Below are 22341 nucleotides of genomic sequence, written 5' to 3' on the forward strand. Positions count from 1 at the left end.
TTGGCACATTTAGATACCGCCTATATCGTCATGTTTTCTGATATTCTCCGCAACATTCGAGAATACTCGGAAGACTTGAAATAACCTTTTTTTCAATCATTGCTCCGCCAAAGAAAGAAATTATAGCTAGAAATTTTATCGATAAAAAACATGTATCTTCAATCTATCAAATACATCAAAATGTCATTTGTATAAACACATTTTGTTAGCCTGATAAGCGTTTAAAATGTGATTAATGACACGATACACGTTTCGGCTAGAACAAACGGAAGAAACATTCGTAATTGGGAGTCGTCATCGTTAGTTCAACAAATCGTAATAAAAGGCATTGTAAAGCGCCCGGATATCAAAGAAAATTTCGTCAATTTTTATCGCTTTATGCTTCACCGTAAATTATACGCGCGACCAGCTGCTTCCCATACCTGCGGCACGGTCGTAATCATTTCTCAGGAATGCGTGATTGATTTAAACCGTGAAAGGGTTGGCCCGTCGCGGGACGACGGCGGGGAATAGGCAGAAAGGGAGAGTGAACGGGTGGTTGGGAATTTCGGGCGCGCGGATATGCGCGCAGCGCGCGCTGAGAGAAAAAGGAAAGGGCGCGCGTTGCGAGTGCCGCTGCTGTCGGGGCACGAAATATACAGCGGAAACTGGGACACGTTCCTCGGGGAACGCGAAGCGAAGAAAAGGGATACCGAGAAGCGGGCGAGCGAAAGAAGGCGAACAAAAATTATGAAGAGCGGAGCCCCGCTGTAATAACATCAGTGGGTCTTAATGGAGGCATCAGCCGATACTTGTGGCACAATTTCACGGGGTTTACGATGGCGTATATCAGGGGCCCCGCCGAGCGGATCAGCCCCTGGGGGACCCACATATGTCCCACTGAGACATTCGTAATTCATCGTCTTCGTCCCGCACGTTGATCTCCTCAATCCTTCCTTCTCACCGGTCTCTCTTTTCGCCGAATTTCCCCTCCCCCTTTCTCGGCGACTTCATTTGTTTTCATTCACCTTGTTTCGAAACGGGAACGACGCTCTAAAGGTGTTTTTGATGCGTCCATAAAAGTTACGAAGGTGACACGAGTTCAACTTGCGCCGAATGTCCCGGTATTTTCGAGAGAGATCAAACCGACAGCGATAACCTGCTGTTCTTGTAAAGTCTTATATAATAATTTTTATCTGGCTTCTTAATATCATCTCATTACGTTTAACAGCGTGTATTTCGATCATCATTCGTTTAATTGCAGGAATGCAAATTAATTTAATTCTTATTTGTAGATAATATTAAAATTCTAGAAATATGAACGTAACTTAATACTTTACATATCTATTTCTATTAGTTTTTTTACTGACCGCAGATGCTGTGTGTATTAACATAGACGAAAGATTCGCATATCTATTTAGAAACCGAACGCTCCGGGGTGTCCCGACATTTTCCAGTGCGACCCCCGCAGATGCGTTTTTTACGACTTCGCAGGCAAATAATTTACATCTCCATCTGATAGCTGCTCCCATTCGACCCTCCTCGCGATAGTGACGAATGTCGCTTGGCAGACGCATCTAATGCCATTCAAAGTCGCTCTATCTTGCATCTCTCACCCTCGCGACTTTTCTCCCGGCGATGATTACGATATCAATCTCACCGATGCGACAAACAAGGATGCGTTCGATATCGGAGCTTACTGAAGCAGATGTAGTCGACGACATCCTATGCTTCTTCTCCCCTGAAGGAAACAATGTTTCACGTGGAAAGAAAAATTCGCGAGAGTTATAAAGCAAAGCTGTACACAAGAACTGCCAAAATAATTTACAAATAACAGAACTGAGATGTGTTTATTGGAGAGAAAAGTATAAAACAAAAATAACTACTTATCAATTAATTTTGTTTAATTTCGATTAGAATGCAAAGATAAAAATAACAATATTTAAATATAACTTCGCGAATGGCATAATAATTAGTTTATATTATGAAGCATCAATCATAAATTATCGATTTACCGTAATAATACAATAGTAGTAACAACTTTCATAGCAAGAAAACATTTAAGAGAACAGAATTCTAGAGATACTGGTTCAGTCGGCGTAGCGACACATTGAAATACATTAAGTCAACACTATCCAATTAAGAAGTGCCGAGTCGACTCGATATAAGAGATACGATCTAAAAAGTGGGAGGGTCTGCTTTGAGAGAGCCAAGCAGGTGATGGGTACCATTGTCTCGAGTCACCGACGCTACGACTGCGGCCTATAATTTCGTTGAGATAGCCGATAGCGCCGATGAAACGCCGATTGAGATCGATATATGCCTGTGAGGATATACGTACGCTGACAGCTTGACCCCACTGCGTTAGGGTCGAATTGAGAGAGGTCAAGATCTTCTGGACAAATGCCACAGACACGTACGCGATGAAGGAAGCGAGGGCATTCATCCCGACAGCAATGTCGGTTACCATTACGGGAAAAACGTAAATTCAGAGCCAGCGCGCGAAGTGGACGGTTTCGTGTGAAGATTTGATTCCATTTCCAGATTTTTACACCGCGTAAACAGAAAATCCAATTTTCGTAGATAATTAATTAATTTAATTTCTTAATTTCTTCGTTCAATTTAGCACTGCAATTCTAAGCACTACAATTCTTTTCAATATTTATTTACATGTTAAATGGAAATTATTATTTTATATTATTTATTACGTTGAAAAATAAAAGAAATATCTTGATTTAAAGCTTTAATAATTTCTATTTTTCCCGGTTTAGATTCTAGCATGTATAACTGAAGCACTCGGTATATTGCGCACATAAATAATCTGATAAAACGTTTCGTATTCTTTCATAGTTAACTGGCATATTGTGAAGTTCTCAATAATCTAGTGCAGTGCATCACGATCGATGTGTCTGTGGTAGCGCGATCCGCTAGGAAGAAAAAGCTTTTCTTCCTAGCGATCGAAAGGCACGACAAAAAGTAACGGCACGGAAGACGGGTTTACGATTCCGTCTTGTCATTGTCTAGCATTCGTCTTGGAGTAATTTGTCGATCTCGAACGGCGGCTTGTTTACGATACAATCAATACGCTCGCATACATAAGTCCTACCGCGCGCGTCTGTGTGAGAGTTCAAATAAATTGCGCACTATATTTTCCAATTAAACGATCATTAAACGATTCAATCAAATGTGATAAACTAATAGATTTGAAAATTTGTTCGTATAATTGATAATTATCTAAGAAAATTACAAACGCTATAAAAATATAATTATTACAAATTGAATCATTTCTTTAATTGCATTAAATAATTATTTTAAATTACATCCCGTGTTAATTAATCTTTTTACTAAACTAAAAAAATAATAAGAATAAAAGATAAATGCACAGCAAGATAGTAAATAAATTTTCAAAGTTCGGAACACATGCGATTCTTCAACCAAGATTCTAAAGCCATCCGAGCGAGAGTGAATCTACTACAAGGCGCGCCTGAAATACTTCCGATGATCGATGCCTCGTCATCGAACGTTCCTAGGAGAGCGTCAAGTTGTCAAGCGATTATGGAACACCATGTAGGCCTACGAGGGAGAAAGTATAGAACAGTGTAGGAACAGGATCAGGGTGTCCTGTTCTTTAAGGATAGCCGGTATCGCGACGCTCTCTATTAATCACCGCCCGATGACGGGTACTTGCCCGGTTTCTCACGAGTTCGATTCATCGAATTTACGTTTCGTAGTCCGGTGTCGGGGCCCGTATTTTGTTATCGAGACTTGAGACTACCTCGGGTCCCCTTTGATTGGACGGCGCTACCACCGTGGGGTTTCTCACAAGACCGAGCGTCGGGACGCGATCGAAAATTGATATAATGAGACAGATTATCGAATTGAAAATTATATCTCCTTAGTGTCGGCGTTGACGGTGTTGGCCGGGCGATGATCAATTACAGGTCGACACGAACTTGGCTTTCTATCAGCTGAGTAATGCCGAATGTTATTAGCATTATCAATAATAAATGCGCAAAGTACACCGCCGTCGCTTCCCACTTGCCCGTCTGTCGGCTGAATCTTTATTAAAATTCCATCGATATGTCCAGCGAGCACGCTGGCGACAGCAAAAGACACTTCGCACGCGGTAATTATCGTCGCAATCTTACGACGGTCCACGTAATTCGCGACGATCTCACGGTCGGTTGTTCAGCGCTCCACGCTGGGAGAAAATAAGATAAAGTAGAGAGATAGATGACTTTCGCGCGCGGCGCCGACTCCCACGAAAAAGTACGAGATTTAATTTATAATTTCGGAAGTGCTGCAAGAGAAACCGACTGTCGGGACGTCGCTCTGGGGTATGGCCTGTCGCCCCTTTAGACAAGCAACCCCCACGACAGATGCAAGCACACACGATAGTGTGTATGCACACACGCACGCGTGCTTCGGGCTAACCCATGTCCCATCGACTGGCAGGCATGAGAGTCTCGTATGGGGCTACGAATTAAATTTCACAGCTCGTGAACAAACGTCAGCTTTGTCGGATGAACTAGACGCCGCCGACATCTTCCTTCCTACGATTTATTTCGCCGCTATTAATTCCTGTATTGATTAAATGATTAAGCACACGCCGAATATATCTACGAAAAATCGCCCCGAAGCAAAAATATATTCGATACATTCTCGAGAGTGCGCGAATTACAATGCAAATTTATTTGCGGCTGAGTCATAGCGGAGAGGAGAGAGTGCCTCGAATTTCGGGGACCGCCGGGCGCGTTACATTGTCTCAAGTCTCAAGTTCCACGCGGATCTTTTAGAATTCGGCCCGCGGCAAATATGATGAGGGCAAGAGGATACGTAAGATACCGCCCGTGCCGCTATATGAAAAAAGGGACGACGGGAGGAAAAGAAGAGAGCCATCGAAAGGCCCCGTCGTGTGTCGTATTATTTCAGGTTTGCATACGTTTCGTGTTTCAGCCCATTATACTCACGAGATCCAGTGCTCTCTCTTTCTCTCTCTCTCTCTGTTCCTCTCTCACCCAGTGCCAAAGTGCTCACGCGTGCAACGAAATACACGTCGTTGCCCGAAAAGATTCCCGAGGGACATAAAAGGAGAACCGCAGGACGAGAGGTGGAAAAAACGAGGCAGGGACCGAGAAGGAGGCACGATAGGAGGAGAAGAACGGTCCCTTCGTCACGGATATCTATCGCGAATCATAATATCCTGTTATTAACGTGTCGCGGTTATCAGCTCGAAATACATTGGCGCCTTTATCGATAAAGCTATCGGCCGCGACGCGGTAAAAAAAAATCATCGCTGTCACGCGCGCACGCGCAAATCCACGCGAAATTTACGGGGAATCTTCGCTTTTCTCGTGGAGAAATTAAAGGCGAGACGATCGAAAGGATCGCGAAGGACGCGCCGGGAGACCCGGCTGTCGTCAAAGTGCGCGCGACCAGTTTGGCTGCCTATCGTACATTCCGATCGACAGAAAACCCGGCAGACAAATGCGCGAAACAACTTCGTAAACGCGCGTCTACTCCTTCGCTCCACGTCTCGCTCTGCCATTACCGTTCTCGCGTCCTTCTCAGTCGCGCGTCTCCCGATCTCATCCCACGTTCGTTCGTTAATCCGCGAAATGTGATTTTCCAGGCGGCGAGCGAGCGAGCCCGGGATTGTTTCGCCTCTCCCACCCGGCGTTCGGCAGCAAGGATAACGAGCTCCGGAAAGTTATTTTTCGCCGGTAGCTGAACGGTTTTATGGTCCCTCTATATATAGCAAAATGGGCAACAACAAAGAGGCGGACCTCGCATCGTCCATAGAGCACTCCGCTCGTTGTTTACGCGTCGCGACGTGGCGCGTTATATCGCCGGCCTTAACAATTGATCTGATTACAAAATATTATTTCCACGTAAGCGCGCACAGTTTCAACGATCGCGTGGTTAAGGTAGCTGAAAAAATCGGCTGCATACGACCAGCTTTAACCAAAGGAGATCGCGATAGAAGGAAACGAGAATAGGGTGGCACCGTTACACGCTAACACGATTACCGGACGCCGAACGTTTCCGAGGCGCGGTTCGCCTACAACACGCCGGCTCTCTACGAGCCCGTGTCCGAGGCTCAGGATGACATAGGGTTATTGCCGCACCACCGGCTACTATCTGCTCTCGGGCATCAGCCTGTAATTGTTACAAATCGCCGGACGTCCTCGCAAACATTGATCTGCGCCCTAGGTCCAGGAGTCGTTACCGAAAAAGAATAGACCACGGCCGTTAGGCAAATTCAGCGCTTATCTTGGAGCGTAAAGCTTAAAGCGCAACGGACGGTATAATTAATGCTCGTGCCTCCGTTCTTGACAACTAACTTTAAACCGCTATTAAAGCGCGACGTGAAATATCCAATATCGCGCGCGTAAAAGGAACATCTAATTTTAATTAATATTTTCTCGATCCATTTAATGCTTTCTGAGGCGTGAACAACAGAGATGTCTAACAATTAATATTTTGACAAAAGCTAAAGGCGTAAAAAAGAGCAGCAAATATTATTTAACTTTCTCCTAATCCATTTAATTATCTCAGAATAAATCAGTAGTGATATCTACCAGTTATTTTTTTTAATAAATAAAGCGTGTATATCTAAACAGTATTAAAGTTTGCATGACAATGAAACAATGGAATAATATTCTATAGAAACCGGCGATGGAGACATTTTGCTGATTGACTCACGACCGAAAACAAAAGCGACAAACTCATTTAGGCCTAAGCCAACTCGCTAATACGACTATTCAAGCTGCGTCGGGCTCATAATCAGACCGATGCGTTAAAGTTACTAATTGGATTCCATTTGCAACGCGTGGAGTTGATTCGAACTCTCCTTCTCTCTCTCTCTTTTCGTAATGAACTAAACTCTAGTATGCTCGACAACTCAGTTATTATTTTTTGTCACGGAGTTAGTCGCGAACACGAGCATTCAAAATGAAAGCGTATCTCGGGTAATTGTATCTAATGTGTATGCGTGAGCTCTCTCTCTTCGCGCGCATTGCGGAGTCTAGATCGCGTAATCGCTGCCACGGGCGATTATATTAAACTTATTAAAACGACGAGAGCGAGGAAGAGTTCTCAAGCTATTACCGCGGCGGGATAATAAAGAGGTGGCGTGTCGTCGTCGCCATTATTACTTTTAACGGGCGGAATTTAACGCGCGTGTAAAGGACAACCGTGCGCTCGCAGGGGAGAGATAAGGCCGGAGATACCGGCGACGTAAGAGTGCATCAGGATGATCGAGTGGGGCTGAACAGGAGTGCGGTCCTAATTCCATTAGCACGGGACGGTTATAAAGATACGTTTGCGTGATTATAATAAACATCATTCGGTCAGCCGTAGCGCCGAATACGCGTTACTGTTATTATCATCGCCGAGGACGGTAACTAGATGAGGGTCGCAGCAACATTATCTCCGCATGAATTTTATCGCTAATATCATCGATACTCGTAACGGGTGTCGCTAATGCGACTTGCCTTGGGTGCGTGCGAGGCGATATTTACGACACGCAATTGGCAACGCAGTTTGCGCAACACGGTCGAGCGCCCTTCTCCGGTTCAGTGAGTTCCCGACGGATGACGATGGGATTACATTACTTCAGAATTCTCGTCCGATGTATCGTGCACGCGTACAAATGGCACTTCGCGCTGTTCAATACTTCGATCACCGGCTACCTCTTCCCGCGCGAAACTTGCGAGACTGGAGTACCGGTTCCCGTCTCGCAGATCTTATCGCACGCCGCCACGCCGCTCCTACCTTCGCGATTGTAAAACAGATGCTTCTGGTTGTGTTGCTACTACGGATAGGTATCGTGCCACGCCTGACATGCGACTCTGTCAGGAGCCGCACGGGTGTAAGCAGCGAGTGATATCTCTTTTCTCGATGCAAAGAATGTATGGAACATATTTTAATAGATAGTTTGCAGCCTGTCTTGAAATGGCAACAAGGTTTGCTCCGTTAATCACGCATATTTCTCTTTTGAAAGTTTAAAATATATCGCTCAAAATGACTCCAATTAATGTAAAGACATCGATATTTTTAATAGAAATACAATGAGCGTCATACATTATAAAATTCCCGAGAAAAGAATATCCACCAAAAGTAATTCTTGAGAATATATAGGTGTGTATCTGTTCTATACAATTATTAAAAGCACACAAATCTTTTGCGTTACATTCTTTCGCGAACAATTACGAATAAAGATTAACATGTGCGTCGTTGATTTTTATTCCCCGGACAAGAATATTAAGCGCCCGCGATCTCTGCGTTATTGACATTCACGGCATAAGTATCTTAATTTGCATAACGAATATTTTGTCCGTACACGCACGCATTCGTATCGCAATGTCGATGACACCGATCTACAAGCGTGACGTCAGTAAAAGGTAAAACACGAAAGACGTCGTTTGAAAACTTTCGAAATGTACGTTCAATGGCACGCGTAAAGGGCTTGAAAAGGCGAGAACGGAATGCAGGGACGTTGCTCATTAACCATCGAGCGACTTCAATCAGATTATAGGAGCTGCTCCGGCAAAGCTGGTGGCAGCCTGTTTCGTTCACGCTCGTCTGATTGGCCGGCTTCGACACTCTTCGCAAGACGAGAACTCTATCCTGAAACATTTTATCGAAGACGGCGCTCGTCAGACGTTATCTGGATGATTTTATTATTTGGCGCCCTGAATGTCAACATGCCGTGTGTCATCACGCGATGATGCTCGACAAGCGGTTTCTACCGTTACACAGAATGTTTTACCTCACGTATCGAGATTAGATTCAGAAGCCTAAAAAGACGCAGAAAAATTCTGTAATGTCCTTCCAGCATATTACGTTGTATCCTTTCGCTCTTTTAATACATTTTGATACCGCAATTTGAGATAAAGCGCTTCGTAATATCCCTTTATCGACTTCTCTCTTTGCTTCACGGTTAAAACAACGTGATTTTAAAGTGCGACATCGGAAATAATCACGATGGCAGGCATGGCGCGCGTATAATTCGACGGACATCCTAAATCATAGCGACGCGTGATTGTCAGTGCCTCCGTTTAACGACAGGCACTTACCGATAATGCGGGAAGACGAGTCGCGAAGAGGTGGGTCCATAAATCTATCCCAGTTATCGGCAGGTAGCGCGCACCTGTACGCTACGTTTATGACAAATTAATAGACTACCTGCCTTCTCTCGGCGACCCCGAGATCGCGCGTTCTTACCGCGCAGCTTCGCCGGATTTAAGAGCGTTTCAACACATTGGCGTCCTGCGCGATCGTAAGGATTATCTCGGCGCTCGTTGCTCTAACAGGCCATCATAAAGCGGCTCTCTTTCTCTCTCTCTCTCTCTCACTCTCTATCTTTCTTCGTTGTGAGTTTACGGCCCCGTCAGTGGCGCTAATGCCCGATAATCTCCGCGCGTTGTCGCTACACTAAACGCGACACCGATCGGCGGTATTACGCACAGGTGCATGATCTCGATGACGGTATCTCGAAGCGGCGAACGATGAGAAGTATTTATCATAAGTATAATACTGACTCAGTGTTGACTTAACCTTATCCTATACACCATGATTCTCGCCGACTAACGAAAATTTACGATGCGATAATTTGGGCTTAACACCGCGTGTTTGATTGAAATAAACTATCAAGAGACGCGACCACTGCAGCGCGAACGAGGTTCTACTTCACTAATTTAAGATCATTCCCTGAGCGGTGCATATAGATCACGAATATTTAAAGTTGACTGATTTTATAGCTCGTGAACTCCGATTTAACCAGCTCATCGATTGAGATTAATTTTTTACAGCTGTTTTCATAAGAATTTTGTATGATTATATCTCAATATATTCTAATCCTCAAGTTATCGTTGATTATTGATGTAATAAAGAGGATTTGAGGCGACAAGTCTCAGAGGAAAATAAACAAACAGTTAAAAAATTATTTCTTAAAAACATTTAACATTCCTTTTTACAGTTTTTAAATTTGTCTTTATTTTCTCTTCGGATGATTTATCATATTAATCCTTTCAACTCTTTGAACATATTGCACAACCGGGCACGTAATAAAACTACGAAGAGAAAGCAAGTAAAAATCAAGGGATGGCATCGTACCGTCGATTCGTTTAAACGTAAGGCCGAGAGAACCAGTGAATATAGTTCGTTACAAATTGTTACAATGAACAGACCGCAATCCCGTCGAATCTGTTTCGGGCTTCGTATCGACTCATCAGGTAGGTCTTTAGCCGGTCTCCGCCGTATATCAAATTAGTGAGCCGGCTACGTCGGGTGCGGGAAGCGTACGCGTGTAAGCGAAACGACGATAAAGGGAACAAGGGCGTCGAAGACGAGGAGAAAGCATCCGTGCGAGACGCGGATGGGCGGAGGACAGAGAAGATAGACGGAGGAGAGAGTGTAGGCTCCAGTGAAGAAGCGAGAATCGATCAATCGAGGCCGAGTGACAGGCAACCGGTGGTATCACGGGCATCGACATGACGACAAGTGCCTCGCACGCTATTCCCGGTTACCTACGCGCCTCTCGAAGGACATCTTTGTCCCGATGACGCGGCGGTAAACAAGACGCAAGACGTATGCATTGTAATCGTGAGCGACGACAACTTTATATATCGCGCGGCTTTCCCTCATCCTGTCAACACGAATATGAGCGAAATTTTCAGTACGTTGAGAATTTTTGTTACAGTATCAATTTTCTTTTATTTGTGCCATAAAAATACGATAAAAAATATACATCCAGCTAAAATTCAAGCCGAGCGATTGATACAATCGGTACATTATAACTGCATTAGGTATTGCAACACGCTTTCGTGCGGTTGCTTCAAAGAAAGCTCCTCCATCCATTTGCCCATCGAAACAATATCTTATGTACACAAGCGTGCGTCAAGAGACACATACTCGTGGAAGTCGGGTCGTCAGATAAACGCGTAAAAAAGATATCATACGCGAGACCTTTGGAAATCGTTACGGTGAACGGGACTCTCTCGCCCGTTGAAACGCCGAAAGAGACGCGAAGATAATACGCGTATTAACCGCAGTAAATTGAGACGGCAATTATTCGTTTCGAAGCGCGATGCCGCAAAAGGACCTGTCGTTGTTCCCGTGCGCAAAGAGGCAGTTACGAGACAGACCGCGAGCAGATGGATTAATGTAAAGGCGCACGACCCTAACAAGCGAATTATCTCCGAGATATATTGTGCCGCTTCACGGGTGGTTAACTCCGCGCGAACAGCTCCCAAGAGAGAGAGAGAGGCGATCTGCACGGTGCCGCCGGAGAGAGAGAAAGAGACAGCCCCGAGTAGAACGAGGAAGTAGAAAGCGAGAGAAAACGAGACGCGGAAAGCGAGAAAGAGTGGGAGAGGAAGGAGAGACGGGAGAAACGCGCGATAAAAAAAAGAGAGAGAGAGAGAGAGAGAGAAAAGAGAGAGAAAGATCAAGCCAGCTTCCAAGTTGAGATGACTGCGGCTTGTCCGCTTCCGTCTCACTCCGCGGTAATGCCTTGTAAGCTCTACTAATCTGCTTACCGGTCGTCTCTCCTGATTTACTGAGATGTTTTCATTGTCTTTGCTGACTTTAGCAGCGGACCATAAAGATCCTCGGGGCTAGCCCCCTTTTCCGCGCGATCCATCTGTATCTGGCGTCGATGCGCTTCTTATAAGAGGACAATCCGATTCTCCAACACGCACCGCCGACATCTCGCTTCCGAAATGTGCCACCTTCCTCTTAAAAGCTTTCTTCGAACAACAACTTTATACACGATCGCGGTCGTCGTCCAAGCGTCGTTATAAATCGAAATCGTCCTTTACATTTTCGAATAGATCTTACATTTTAAATAAATTATGTCCGCGAGTGAGAAATGTATCGATTCGTCAAGTCGCTCGCGCGATATATTTGACGACGTAGTCCAAGTTCTAATTGTAAAAATCCTGCTGACGGCGAGTTTAGTGAACTCATCTTGGCGGCAAGAGAGGCGGCTGCGAGAGATAGTTCGAAATCCGGCGTCGGCGAGCGCAGACTTTTTCTCGGAAGAATAATATTTTCTTACGACGGGGAGAAAGGAGGAAAGCACTCTCTCCTTCTCCAGAGCTACCGCGCCGATCAATGGTGGAAGTGAGTCCGCCCGCGAGTCACCGCGATGAATTTTTCCGCGACATGCACCGACGAGCACGGGATTTAATGGTGGGTACGTTGCACCGTCGGACATAAATTCCCCGATCAAAGTGCATCGCGTCGTATCGAGGCGAACTTTAAGGATTTTATGCGATTAAGTTCTTCGCCGCTGTGTCCCCGCCTTCCATCCGTTTCGATCTTTCTAACTATTTTCGTGCCATGAATGCGATCCTTTCCGCGCTGTAATACCTTTCTCTTCCCCCTTTTATCCTGCGCTCTCTTCGTCTGATTTTTTTTCTTATCTACGATTCCTACGTATCGATTGCACTTTTTCCACTGCCTTTGGGCACGGGCCACGCACTTTCTTGAGCCGACGCGACGCGATAGATACCGGTGCTTTATCGAGTTCGACTCGGGCGCGGACGACAAATCGTCCAAGTTTTAAGTATTTTCAAAAGGAATCCATCCTGTGAAAATATCCGTGTCGCGTGTTCCGGTAATGGTGCCGCGCGCACAGTGCCGGCGGGACGGGGGAAGGGCCGAAAGAGCCGGCCATAAAATACGTGTGCATGGATGCATTTACGAAGTCCCCAGGTCCGTAGCGACCGGGAACCGGAGAACGCCGGGGTATGAGGGATGAGAACGCAGCGGCGTGCGGACGGCGACGGGTGAGAGAGAGCGAGACGGAGAGCGGCCGCTCTCACGTAGCCAAGTTGCTGCCAGTTGTTTTCCCGAGGGACAAATTTATCACAATGTCTTGCGTAGGAAGTTTGAGAGATCAAAATCAAAAGTTGTATCAGCGCGATATTCCGTATATCGGTATTTCCGTCAATGCGAGGCGGCCGTCGCTTCCGAACTCTCCCGTCGACGCATACATGTCGCTGCCGTTCAATTAACACACGGATTGTCCGATATCCCGTTCACAATCCACTTCGCACGGGAGAGAATCTCGACCAAATTTCCCCGGAATATCCGAGGCTTCCTGCCGCGAAGGGAACGAAGCTCCCGTCGTGAACGATGACGAAAGCGTCCTTGTTACGATGAGCTCCGAGTCGGAGGACATTTCCTACACCGTTTTTAACATGCTCTTTTCACGTTGCCGTCCGTATTTTGGGAGACGAACAATTGTGAACGTGAAGGAATGCGAAGGCACAACACTAAAAAAATTTCTTAAAAAATTTGAAAAACTTAAAACGGTTTTTTTTTTTTTTTTTTGTTCCAGAATGATTCTTTGAAGTGCATTCTTATTTCATATCTAGTTATCATTGTGTATATTTTAAATTTATTTAAATTTTTATTAATCCAAACAAATGACGTAATATTCTCCGTATATATATATATATAGAAAAATGTTTGAGTATCTAAAATGTCAAAGACGGATAAAAAAACCGATTGACACACAATGTATAATGTTCGCTTTGTCGCTCCTCGCCTTCCGTTGAGAAAATTACGATTGTTTTAATTCCGAATGTGTGATTTATTGTAATTTATGCTAGCTCCGAATTCCACTTGATACAGAAAACAACCGTTCCAAGCGACAATCGTGACCACTCGAGACATAAATCTAGGGAAACGTAGGCGGGCCTGTAATTTTCTCGCCTCCGGGCAAACATTATAATTTTCACTCGGTTACAAGTCATCAAAGACTACAAGGCGTTCGATGTCGAAAATTGTGCTAATCCCTTTAAAAAGGGATATTCCCCGCCCGCGTCCGGAGAAATGCGATCGGCCGGCGAGGCGTAAGTAACACAACAGGTAGATAGAACGGCGGTGGCCACCGGGCGCGGCGTGCACCGCAGAGGTGCGAGGAAAAGAGAACGGCTGGAAGAACAAAAGCAGCAGCAGCAGCAGAGCCCCACAGGCTCCACAGGTGCTCTCGCGAGCGGGTTTCCGTCCGTTTGGATAACCGCAGACCGGTCGCCAAGGCGTTAGAGCAAACACCGAGCGAGACGGACTTTCTAACGCCACACTGACGCCTTCCGGTGGATCCCTTTTTATCTCGGTCCCCTTGAGGCTACGAACCTCAAGTCGGTCTACCTGCTAACTCGCGTAAAACTGCCTATAATCTGAAAACGCAATCTTTCCGGGAAGCTTCACCTACGGCACGTTTCGTTGAGAATTGACCGAGTTAAAAGACAAGGGATAGTCATTAATTTTGAAAATACATCTCAATGGGAGTTAATCTTTTTTTTACTGCTTGTCTTAAACGAGAATGCGCTCATATAATATTGTCGTCATTAGCCGGAACAGCAGAATGCCGAAACGATCATTCTCACGGTTGTATACACGCGCGCCAGTTCGTAGAAATTTTATCGCGCATCGGTATTTATATCTGCGGAAGGGAGAAGGTACTCCCGCTGGTACTAAAAGGATGCGCCTTGACGCGCGCCCGTAAATCCGCCGATTTTCGCCCCGTCGACTCCGAGCACGGCTTTAAGCATCCTTTTCGACCCACGTCGTGTTTACTGCGCGACGGCCATTAGCAAGGATTGCTTGGTAGCAAACTCATACAGCATCACCTATAATGCAGGGCTTATCCTCGCATCACTCGCAAACGCAGTATTGCATTTACTAAAGAAAGCAGATTGGACAATAAGTAAGTAATAATTTTATGACTGTAAAGATCTTATTTTCGTAATGTCATAAATTATTGACTATAAGTCATAGTTCTTAATTTTAAGCTGATAGCTAAGAAAATTACAATATCGTATTATAATAAAAAATATAAATCAAATATAATCTATTCACTTAATATTCGTTTTGTTTAATTGCTCTGAAAAATATTATATTTAATAATTTTTTTAGAAATAGCATAATGCCTATGAACTTTTTATCATATTCAATAAATAATTAAGCTTACATAAACTTAATAGATCCTAAAGTTTATATCGCATTTTTATAATTTTTCGTTCAAATCTAAGCAGATAATACGGCTTTTAAGTCCATCGTCCGTCATCTCTTTTACTACATTTTTATATTATAGATCACGTTGGAAAAGACGCGACTATTATCATAACTTCATGGTGGGACGAGCGTCCAAGCGAAAAAGGAGGACGAACATCGTGATGAGGATCGTTTTATGAGCTCCGATGTGAGCACGGATCAACAATCGGAAGGCGATAGCCGTAACCGCTATCAATGAGCGGTAGTAAACCAACTTTATTGAGGGGCGGAAGGAGGAGAGTGCGAGACGTAAAGTATCTGTCCAAGGAAGTGCGAATGTGTCTCTCGTATAACGGCACCTGCGGTTCTCCTCCGTATCGGGCGTATCCCGAAGCGACGCGTAGCCGAACAATGCCGGACCACGCGTCGCCGAAATCTGATTTACAGCGCGCTGCCACGACGCCAACGTAAACAGGTACCGGCGCGAGCATTCGATATATAAATCGTGAAACGTCGTAAGTTTCGGAACCAAAATGGTAATGGCAGTTGCGCAATTCGGCGACGGCTCGCTCCGCGCGCTACGAATTACGTACGCGGGCACAGTAACGTTTGTCAATTTCGGTGCGAATTTTTCGCAAAGTTTTCGCGCGCGACGTAACGGTAGGACATCGTTCGCCGCGACGGCGGTGATATACAGGGGAATTTTCTAACTGGAGTAAACTCGCGCGCGATACAGTATTCATCGATTGCCGCGATCAATACAATATCTGGGATACCAATATCCGCACTGGTAACCAAAGCGTTGAAACATTACAATTTTTCCCTTTGCACTCCATCTTTTGCCCAATTTAAATTGATAATTTATTATAATCTACGAAATCTTTTTATATATTATTAATTAACATTATAAATATATCGTACGACGTGTAAATTGTGCAAGGTCTTGCGGTTTTCCACCCACGGAAAATAACGGTCACATATCAAATGAATTCAGAGGGTTCACAGGTTTCCATGTTTAGCTCGCGGATCGCAATTCTGGCTGGTGAGGTTTAAATTCGGCGAATTTACCATCGCGAATGACGCGCGCTGCAGCGTCAGACACGGCGCTTGCACGCAAGGCGCGAACGTCATATTACATTCCTTGTCGATTTTTACGACGAAGCTGCGCGTTGTAAAAATCAATAAGGGGGATTCGTATACGGCGAGGAAGCGTAGGAGCAATCGGTTCCCCGCAACGGCAACCGAGAGCCGCGTAGCGCCGTTCTTTCTATTACTATTTTGTTATATTATTGCCGATAAAATACCCATGGAAAACAAGATACAACGACTTTTTGTGGACAAACGTGCGCGTTTATTTACGCGGAAATAAATTTCGCGCGATGCTATTTGTTCGAGATCTTTAATTGAAGCCGACGAACCAATGCGAGAAAACATTTCGCGCCATTAATATCATTAAATTCCGCGGGTCGTAAGAAAATGTGTAAATTCATCCGCGATCGTTCCGCGGAGCTGGCCGTTATGCAAATTATTCTCAATGCGAGCGTAAATCTTACTAAACTAGGGTCAAATCCGCCGCCTTGAGAAGAGTCACGTATACATACGCACTCTGGCATTCACGCCTGCAAATAAATAACGAACAACCCGTAAACGTCAATCTACGTGAAAAAATGCAGCTTGTCGGCCGGAGCGCCGCAACGACGTCCAATATTTTGGCAGGCCTTCTTGCATGGCGATCGCGCTGCGCCGAGTATTTACGGCGGTAGGATAGAGTAAGAGGTTTTACAAAATCCGCATCGTGACGACAATGGCCGTAACAATACAACCTGTCTCTCGGTACGTGCGAGGATACAGCGTGTCCAAGCGCACGAGAGCTATGCCGTTGTTCTACGACGCGCCGTGCGCTTAGCAGATAAGCGGTGCGTCGTATGCGACGGCACGGACTCGGTGACACTTGAAACTTCAGGGTGACTGAGTCAAGGCTCCCAGTATCTTTTCGCCGGCCGGTCTTTCGAAGCTTAAAGATTCGCCGCCGCTGGCAAAAATAAGACGACGCGTACGACTCGCAATATGAATTTGAAAACGGAGATCTTGAGATTATCTCGATTTTTTATCTCTTCTCTTTAATGGCTATACATTTTTAACCGTATAACAAATTTCCCGAGTTATATATTAACAAAAGATAAGAAATATCTAAAAAATAAGGCAAAGAATATAATTATTATAGATATTCAAAATTTACAAGAAAATTGTATCGCGTTTTCCTAATACTATCGGCAAATCTTCACGACCCGCTTTTATTCTTTGCTTGAATCGCGACAAAACGACAGTACAAGGAGCAGGCGGTGAAAAAAGAATAGATAAAAGAAGAAGTACGTGCAGGTAAGCGTCGAATCGCGATTGGAGAGACGCCAATTCCTCCCGTGGGATACACGGATTTGAAATTCAACGCGAGAAAGGTTCACCTCGTGCGCTTTCGGCCGCGTTCAACTTGCTAAACTAGTTCGATCCTGTAATATACGCGAGGGCCAAGGTATATATCCTAGTTCGCTAACCTAGAGACCGTAAGCACTGGCACCCTTTCAAGTTTGGCAGGTTCGGTATCCTTTTAATTTAGACTGAACTTTACGCCAGGCTAAATATATTTTTTTTCTAATTTCATTAACACCGGAACAAAGTAGTGAGCATTCGATAAATTCATCATTTGCAAAAGAAGAACGAAAAAAAGTTTTCTGTTACTTCCGCCTGCATTTTCTTCTTCGAGAATTTTCTTCTTCGAGAATTTTCTTCTTCGAGAAAACAGAGTTAAATTTTTACAGCAAAATATTGTAATCTATAGATGACTTTAATAATAATATGTAGTTTATAATTGATGAAACTAAGAAACTATTCCCTCCCACACAATCAAGCTTAAGTGTTTTACATCCCATGATGCAGATGAGTCAGCAGTGAGAAAACGAGATGTTGCATCATACCCGGCTTCTAGACGGATCACGATAAGTCCGATCGATCCGACGCCATTTTCTCGGGAAGACGCACGACCGGAGGAAATCGCAGACAGTCCGTGGGGTACGGATGTTTGTTTCTACCACTACCGAGCGCGAGCGTCGCCCGCGGGTCGACAAACGGAAGCAGATTGATGCGCAATGGGGCGATGACGCGTTAATCGCAAATTCCTTTGGAAATCGTCCCCTCGCAATGTCGAGTCTAGCGCGCGGGCCTTTTATACGGCCGCGGGGGACGCAGGCAGATGAGAGGCACAAGCGAGAACGTCGTTGACTCGGAAATATCGCGGAGGGTTTCGCTTTTGACGAGGCTTCGCGAGGCGTAAGGGCCATTGCTGCGCGTACGGACGCGGATCGCGAGGGTTCGAGGTCCTTCCTGCACAAGATTCATCGACGGAACACCGGAATAACACATACAAACTGCACGCCATGTAGCCCGAAGCTTGGTGCGCATAATTTTATAAAAGTCTTGTATACTTCCTTCAAAATAAGCACTAATGGGGCGTTACTTAATTAACACTGATTAATTACGGTTGGTTGGTACATTCGAAAATTCTGTCACTGACATAAATTACAATTACACGTTTGTTCCTCTTTTAATAATAGTTAAATATTAGAAGAATATACAATTGACAACAAAATATAATCATACGAGCCGTTTAAATGCGATGAGATAACACGAACTAGCAGAGTTATGAACGGGACACACAACCGCTGCATTACGTAACAATTTTAGGCAAGTATCGAACAAGCGACTCTGAAAAATCTTATGCAATATGTATGGTAAAAATTAACCACAAATAATATTATGCACAAGAAGAAAATAATAAATTCTTTAGATTTTACATAAAGCTTAGACACATCACTACTGTTGAAAATTCAAGCGACACGAGTTAGAAAAAATAATAAAGACAAATGATAGCTCGCAATGCAATTTAAACACATTGCAATTCCTTTTGCAATATTGCAAGATTTCGAATTGAAGATTTTATTCCAAAACTATCGCGTCGATAATGTCACGTTGCAGCGCGCAGCAATTAGAAAATGGAAATATCGGAGAAAATAAATATATAGGACGCATCGTGTCATTTATGCAGCCTCTTTGAAACTTCCACTCCTCAATCGATGTCTCCGCGCGACCTATCTCGGCAGTCACATTTGTTTCCCCGTATTTTCGGCGCTCGAATGGCACACTCAATTGCGTTAATGCATCCGTACAATTTCCATATGCAGCTCGAGCTAAATAGGAAGTCGAGTAATATCTGCGCGCTGTAAATACCGTGCATTCCGCACGAATCTCGGGCAGCTAGTTGCACGAAAAGTAAAGAGATTGCCAAAATTCGGAAGGAAGATGCGCGGACGAGCGCGAGACTGGAGCGGTGGCGAGAAGAAAGAAACGGATCTATCCCTTTAATACAGCCTTGGGCCAAGTGGCCGTGTCGTCTAGCCATGAGCGAATTCTCTCGTCCTCTCTTCTCGCCCCCTCGCCAGTCGCCGGCTCGAAGTGGAGCGAGGGGAGACGATTGCGTTCGCGTCGCGATTAGAATGGATTTCACCGTCGCGACTTCAAGAACGCTCTCTCGCGAAAATGTAGCGGAACAAAGTCGGAGACGATAAATCTACGCGCGCGACATTGGTTCCGCGACTTCTTCCTTTCGCGAAACGCGAAAGCGTAAAGCGATCGCGGGGGCGGTCGAGACGACAGTCTGCTTATCGACATATCCGCTCGCCTTAACGCACTTATTCGGAAATTCTAAAGGTCAGCTGGAAATAAGTCCGCGTTCATAGAAGCCACCATAAATTCGCCCGGATATTATCGCGAGGAGAACCAGCGAATTTCCGCGTTATTTCCTCCTGGCCGTGAAAGAATTCTCTCGCGAATATCGGGGTCTCTTCGCCTTTGCCCGGTAGCGAGAAACCAAGTCGGAACTTTGTACGAAATCGGACATATTTCCATTTACGCCGATCTCTCGGTATCGCCGAGTTCCGAAGCGCAAACGACTTGTAAAAGCGCAATCAAGAGAGCTCGGTTTGCGAATTTCTCTCTCCTTCGCAGAATAAAAAAAAAGAAGATAAAAAGCGCGTGGTTCAGCAAGGTAGGCGCAGCGCGACTCGTACACTGACCTTATAACGAACATGTGTGTCCCGTGGTCCCTGGATGGACAGTCATTGGGTCTCACACGGGGTGGCTCGTAGCACTCAGACGACGAAGCTTCGTGTATGCATCCACGCGCGCACGCAACGTCCTCGCACGATCTTGACGCGGTTACCTCGCGACGGTCACGCGTGCGAATTACACGCGTGCGTACGCCGCGCCGTCGTACGATCCTCGTGGCGTTCGGTGTCGCGATCCTCACCAAAAACTGAACCGACCTCACGATCTCGCGGTACCACACGACGATCTCGCGATACCTCACAATTTTGCAATCTCCGATCCACGCCGGTGCAACTTTTTCCTTCTTGTCTTTTCTTTTCTTCTTTTCCTCTTCTTCGTACGGGACACCGCTTAACGCACGATCGCTCTTTCCGCGGCGCGTATTGCCGGTAAAGTTAACCGCCGCGTGTCTCGCGGAGAAACTACGGGAAAGTATCGGAGGACGACGTTGGAAGACGACGATGACGATGACGACAATGATGACGAAGACGAGGAGGAGGATGACGAAGACGACGACGACGACGACGACGACGACGACGACGACGGTGTCTCGTGGCGGTGGTCGATAGCGCGGCGCTCTACTGACGTCGCGACGCCTCGTCGTGTCGTGGCCCGCGGCTCCTGCCCGCCCGTCCCCCGTGGCGCCTCGCGACGCCCTCACTCACTCCGGAACAACCCGGAAACTGACGAACCACCGCCCCCCGCCCCCGCAAACTACCCTTATTTCGTGCCCCCACTTGCAACACTGCCACCACCACCGCCGCCGCCATCGCCGCCGTCGCCGCCGCCACCAACGACGTCGTCGTCGTCGTCGTCGTCGTCGACGCCACCGCCACCCGAAGGACGATCCCGACTCCTCCACTGTCGAGGAGGCATCCACCGACGATGTCTCCTTCTCCTTCCTCGTCTTCGTTTCTTTCTCCCTTACTCGATGTTTCGGAATGACTTCGATTCGATCGAGCGCTCCACGCTGAAGGGTGAGACGAACTTCCGGCAACGGCATTTCAGAGTCGCGACTTCGTTATAGTCTTGCATCATGCGCAACGATAACGTGTTTTCAGCGAGAAGACGATTTGACTCGTTCCGCCGTGCTAATGCAATCGACTCTTACGTCATTTGATCCGTAAAAATTTAAGCGAGAGCAAATCGCGGTTTTCATGCACACGATTGTTGTCGTTATCCAATAAGGAACACAACAGATATTCAATGAAAACTAAATTTGGCAATGACTACGGCTATAAATTACACGTAGGAATACAAAATCGCATGGTAATAAAATGTATGATGCTAAAAGATGTTTCTCTTGCTGTGTGTTTCGTCGAAATAAAAATGTTAACACGATATGCATGTGTAAAAAATATTAATAAAATTTATTATATAAAGCTTCAATATCACGCAAGCCGTGACTCCAAGTCACGCATAAAAATGTCAAAAATACCGTAAAAAAGATCACAGCGCGGCCGGGCTGTTTTACTATCCTTTCATTTCGCAAGAGTAATAATAGTTTCGCGCAATAAAGCCATAAGCTAAAAGGGATGCGACAAAAAGCGTCGTTGGCCTCCGCGGCCGCGTCGTTTCGGAGACGTTTCTTTGTTGCATGCGCGTTGCGTACACGCAAACCGCACAAGAATACGAAACGGAGGAGCAAAAGCCACCGAGGAGGTGCGGAAGGAAGAAAGAGAGGCGAAATCCCGCGGGCAATCGGCCGACCACGTGGGTGCCGTTCCCGTTATCTCTCCGTGTGGCCACGTGCCAAATAACTCACTTGGCACGCGTAAACAATTACTCCAAAACTCATATTATCGCGTTACATTACGCGTACATATCTCACGCGTGCGTCTCCGCGGGGTGTGCGTTCAGCATTGTCTTGTAACGCTTTGCAACTCGCGATGATCCAACACCTTCTCGTGTCCCGTAGCGGGAAAGTTTCATTTGTGCTCGAAACAACAGAAATCAAACCGTCGCGTATGCGCGCGCAATTGGATTATTTAAAAAAAAAGAAAGATGTAAAAATAGGATAATTGTGATAATAATGTAATAACGATAGCCAAATTTTGTTCAACGACGCAATTAATGGTTATATGATTTTTGACAGTTACTTGTGCCATCTGTTATAAATTTCTGTTACTCGAATTGAATAATATTAAAAAAAAATGAGTTCAGAAAATTTGCTATGAATTAAATTATCGCGTA

The 22341-nt window shown here is 45.4% G+C and overlaps 1 protein-coding gene across 3 annotated transcripts in view; it reads right to left on the reverse strand.

The window, feature by feature from the left end:
* Positions 1–22341, reverse strand: part of ths (thisbe) — a 119760-nt gene that overhangs the window by 86389 nt on the left and 11030 nt on the right. The window contains exon 1 of one of the 3 annotated variants that reach the window (XM_012367100.2): positions 20118–20711. The exons of the other annotated variants lie outside the window; for them this stretch is intronic. Within the exon in view, the coding sequence (XP_012222523.1) occupies positions 20118–20131 (14 nt within the window). The 5' untranslated portion in view covers positions 20132–20711. Of the gene's footprint in view, positions 1–20117; positions 20712–22341 lie in introns of those variants that run through there. 3 annotated transcript variants of the gene reach the window in all.

Source organism: Linepithema humile, chromosome 4, assembly GCF_040581485.1.
Source record: "Linepithema humile isolate Giens D197 chromosome 4, Lhum_UNIL_v1.0, whole genome shotgun sequence".
Classification (NCBI taxonomy): domain Eukaryota; kingdom Metazoa; phylum Arthropoda; class Insecta; order Hymenoptera; family Formicidae; genus Linepithema; species Linepithema humile.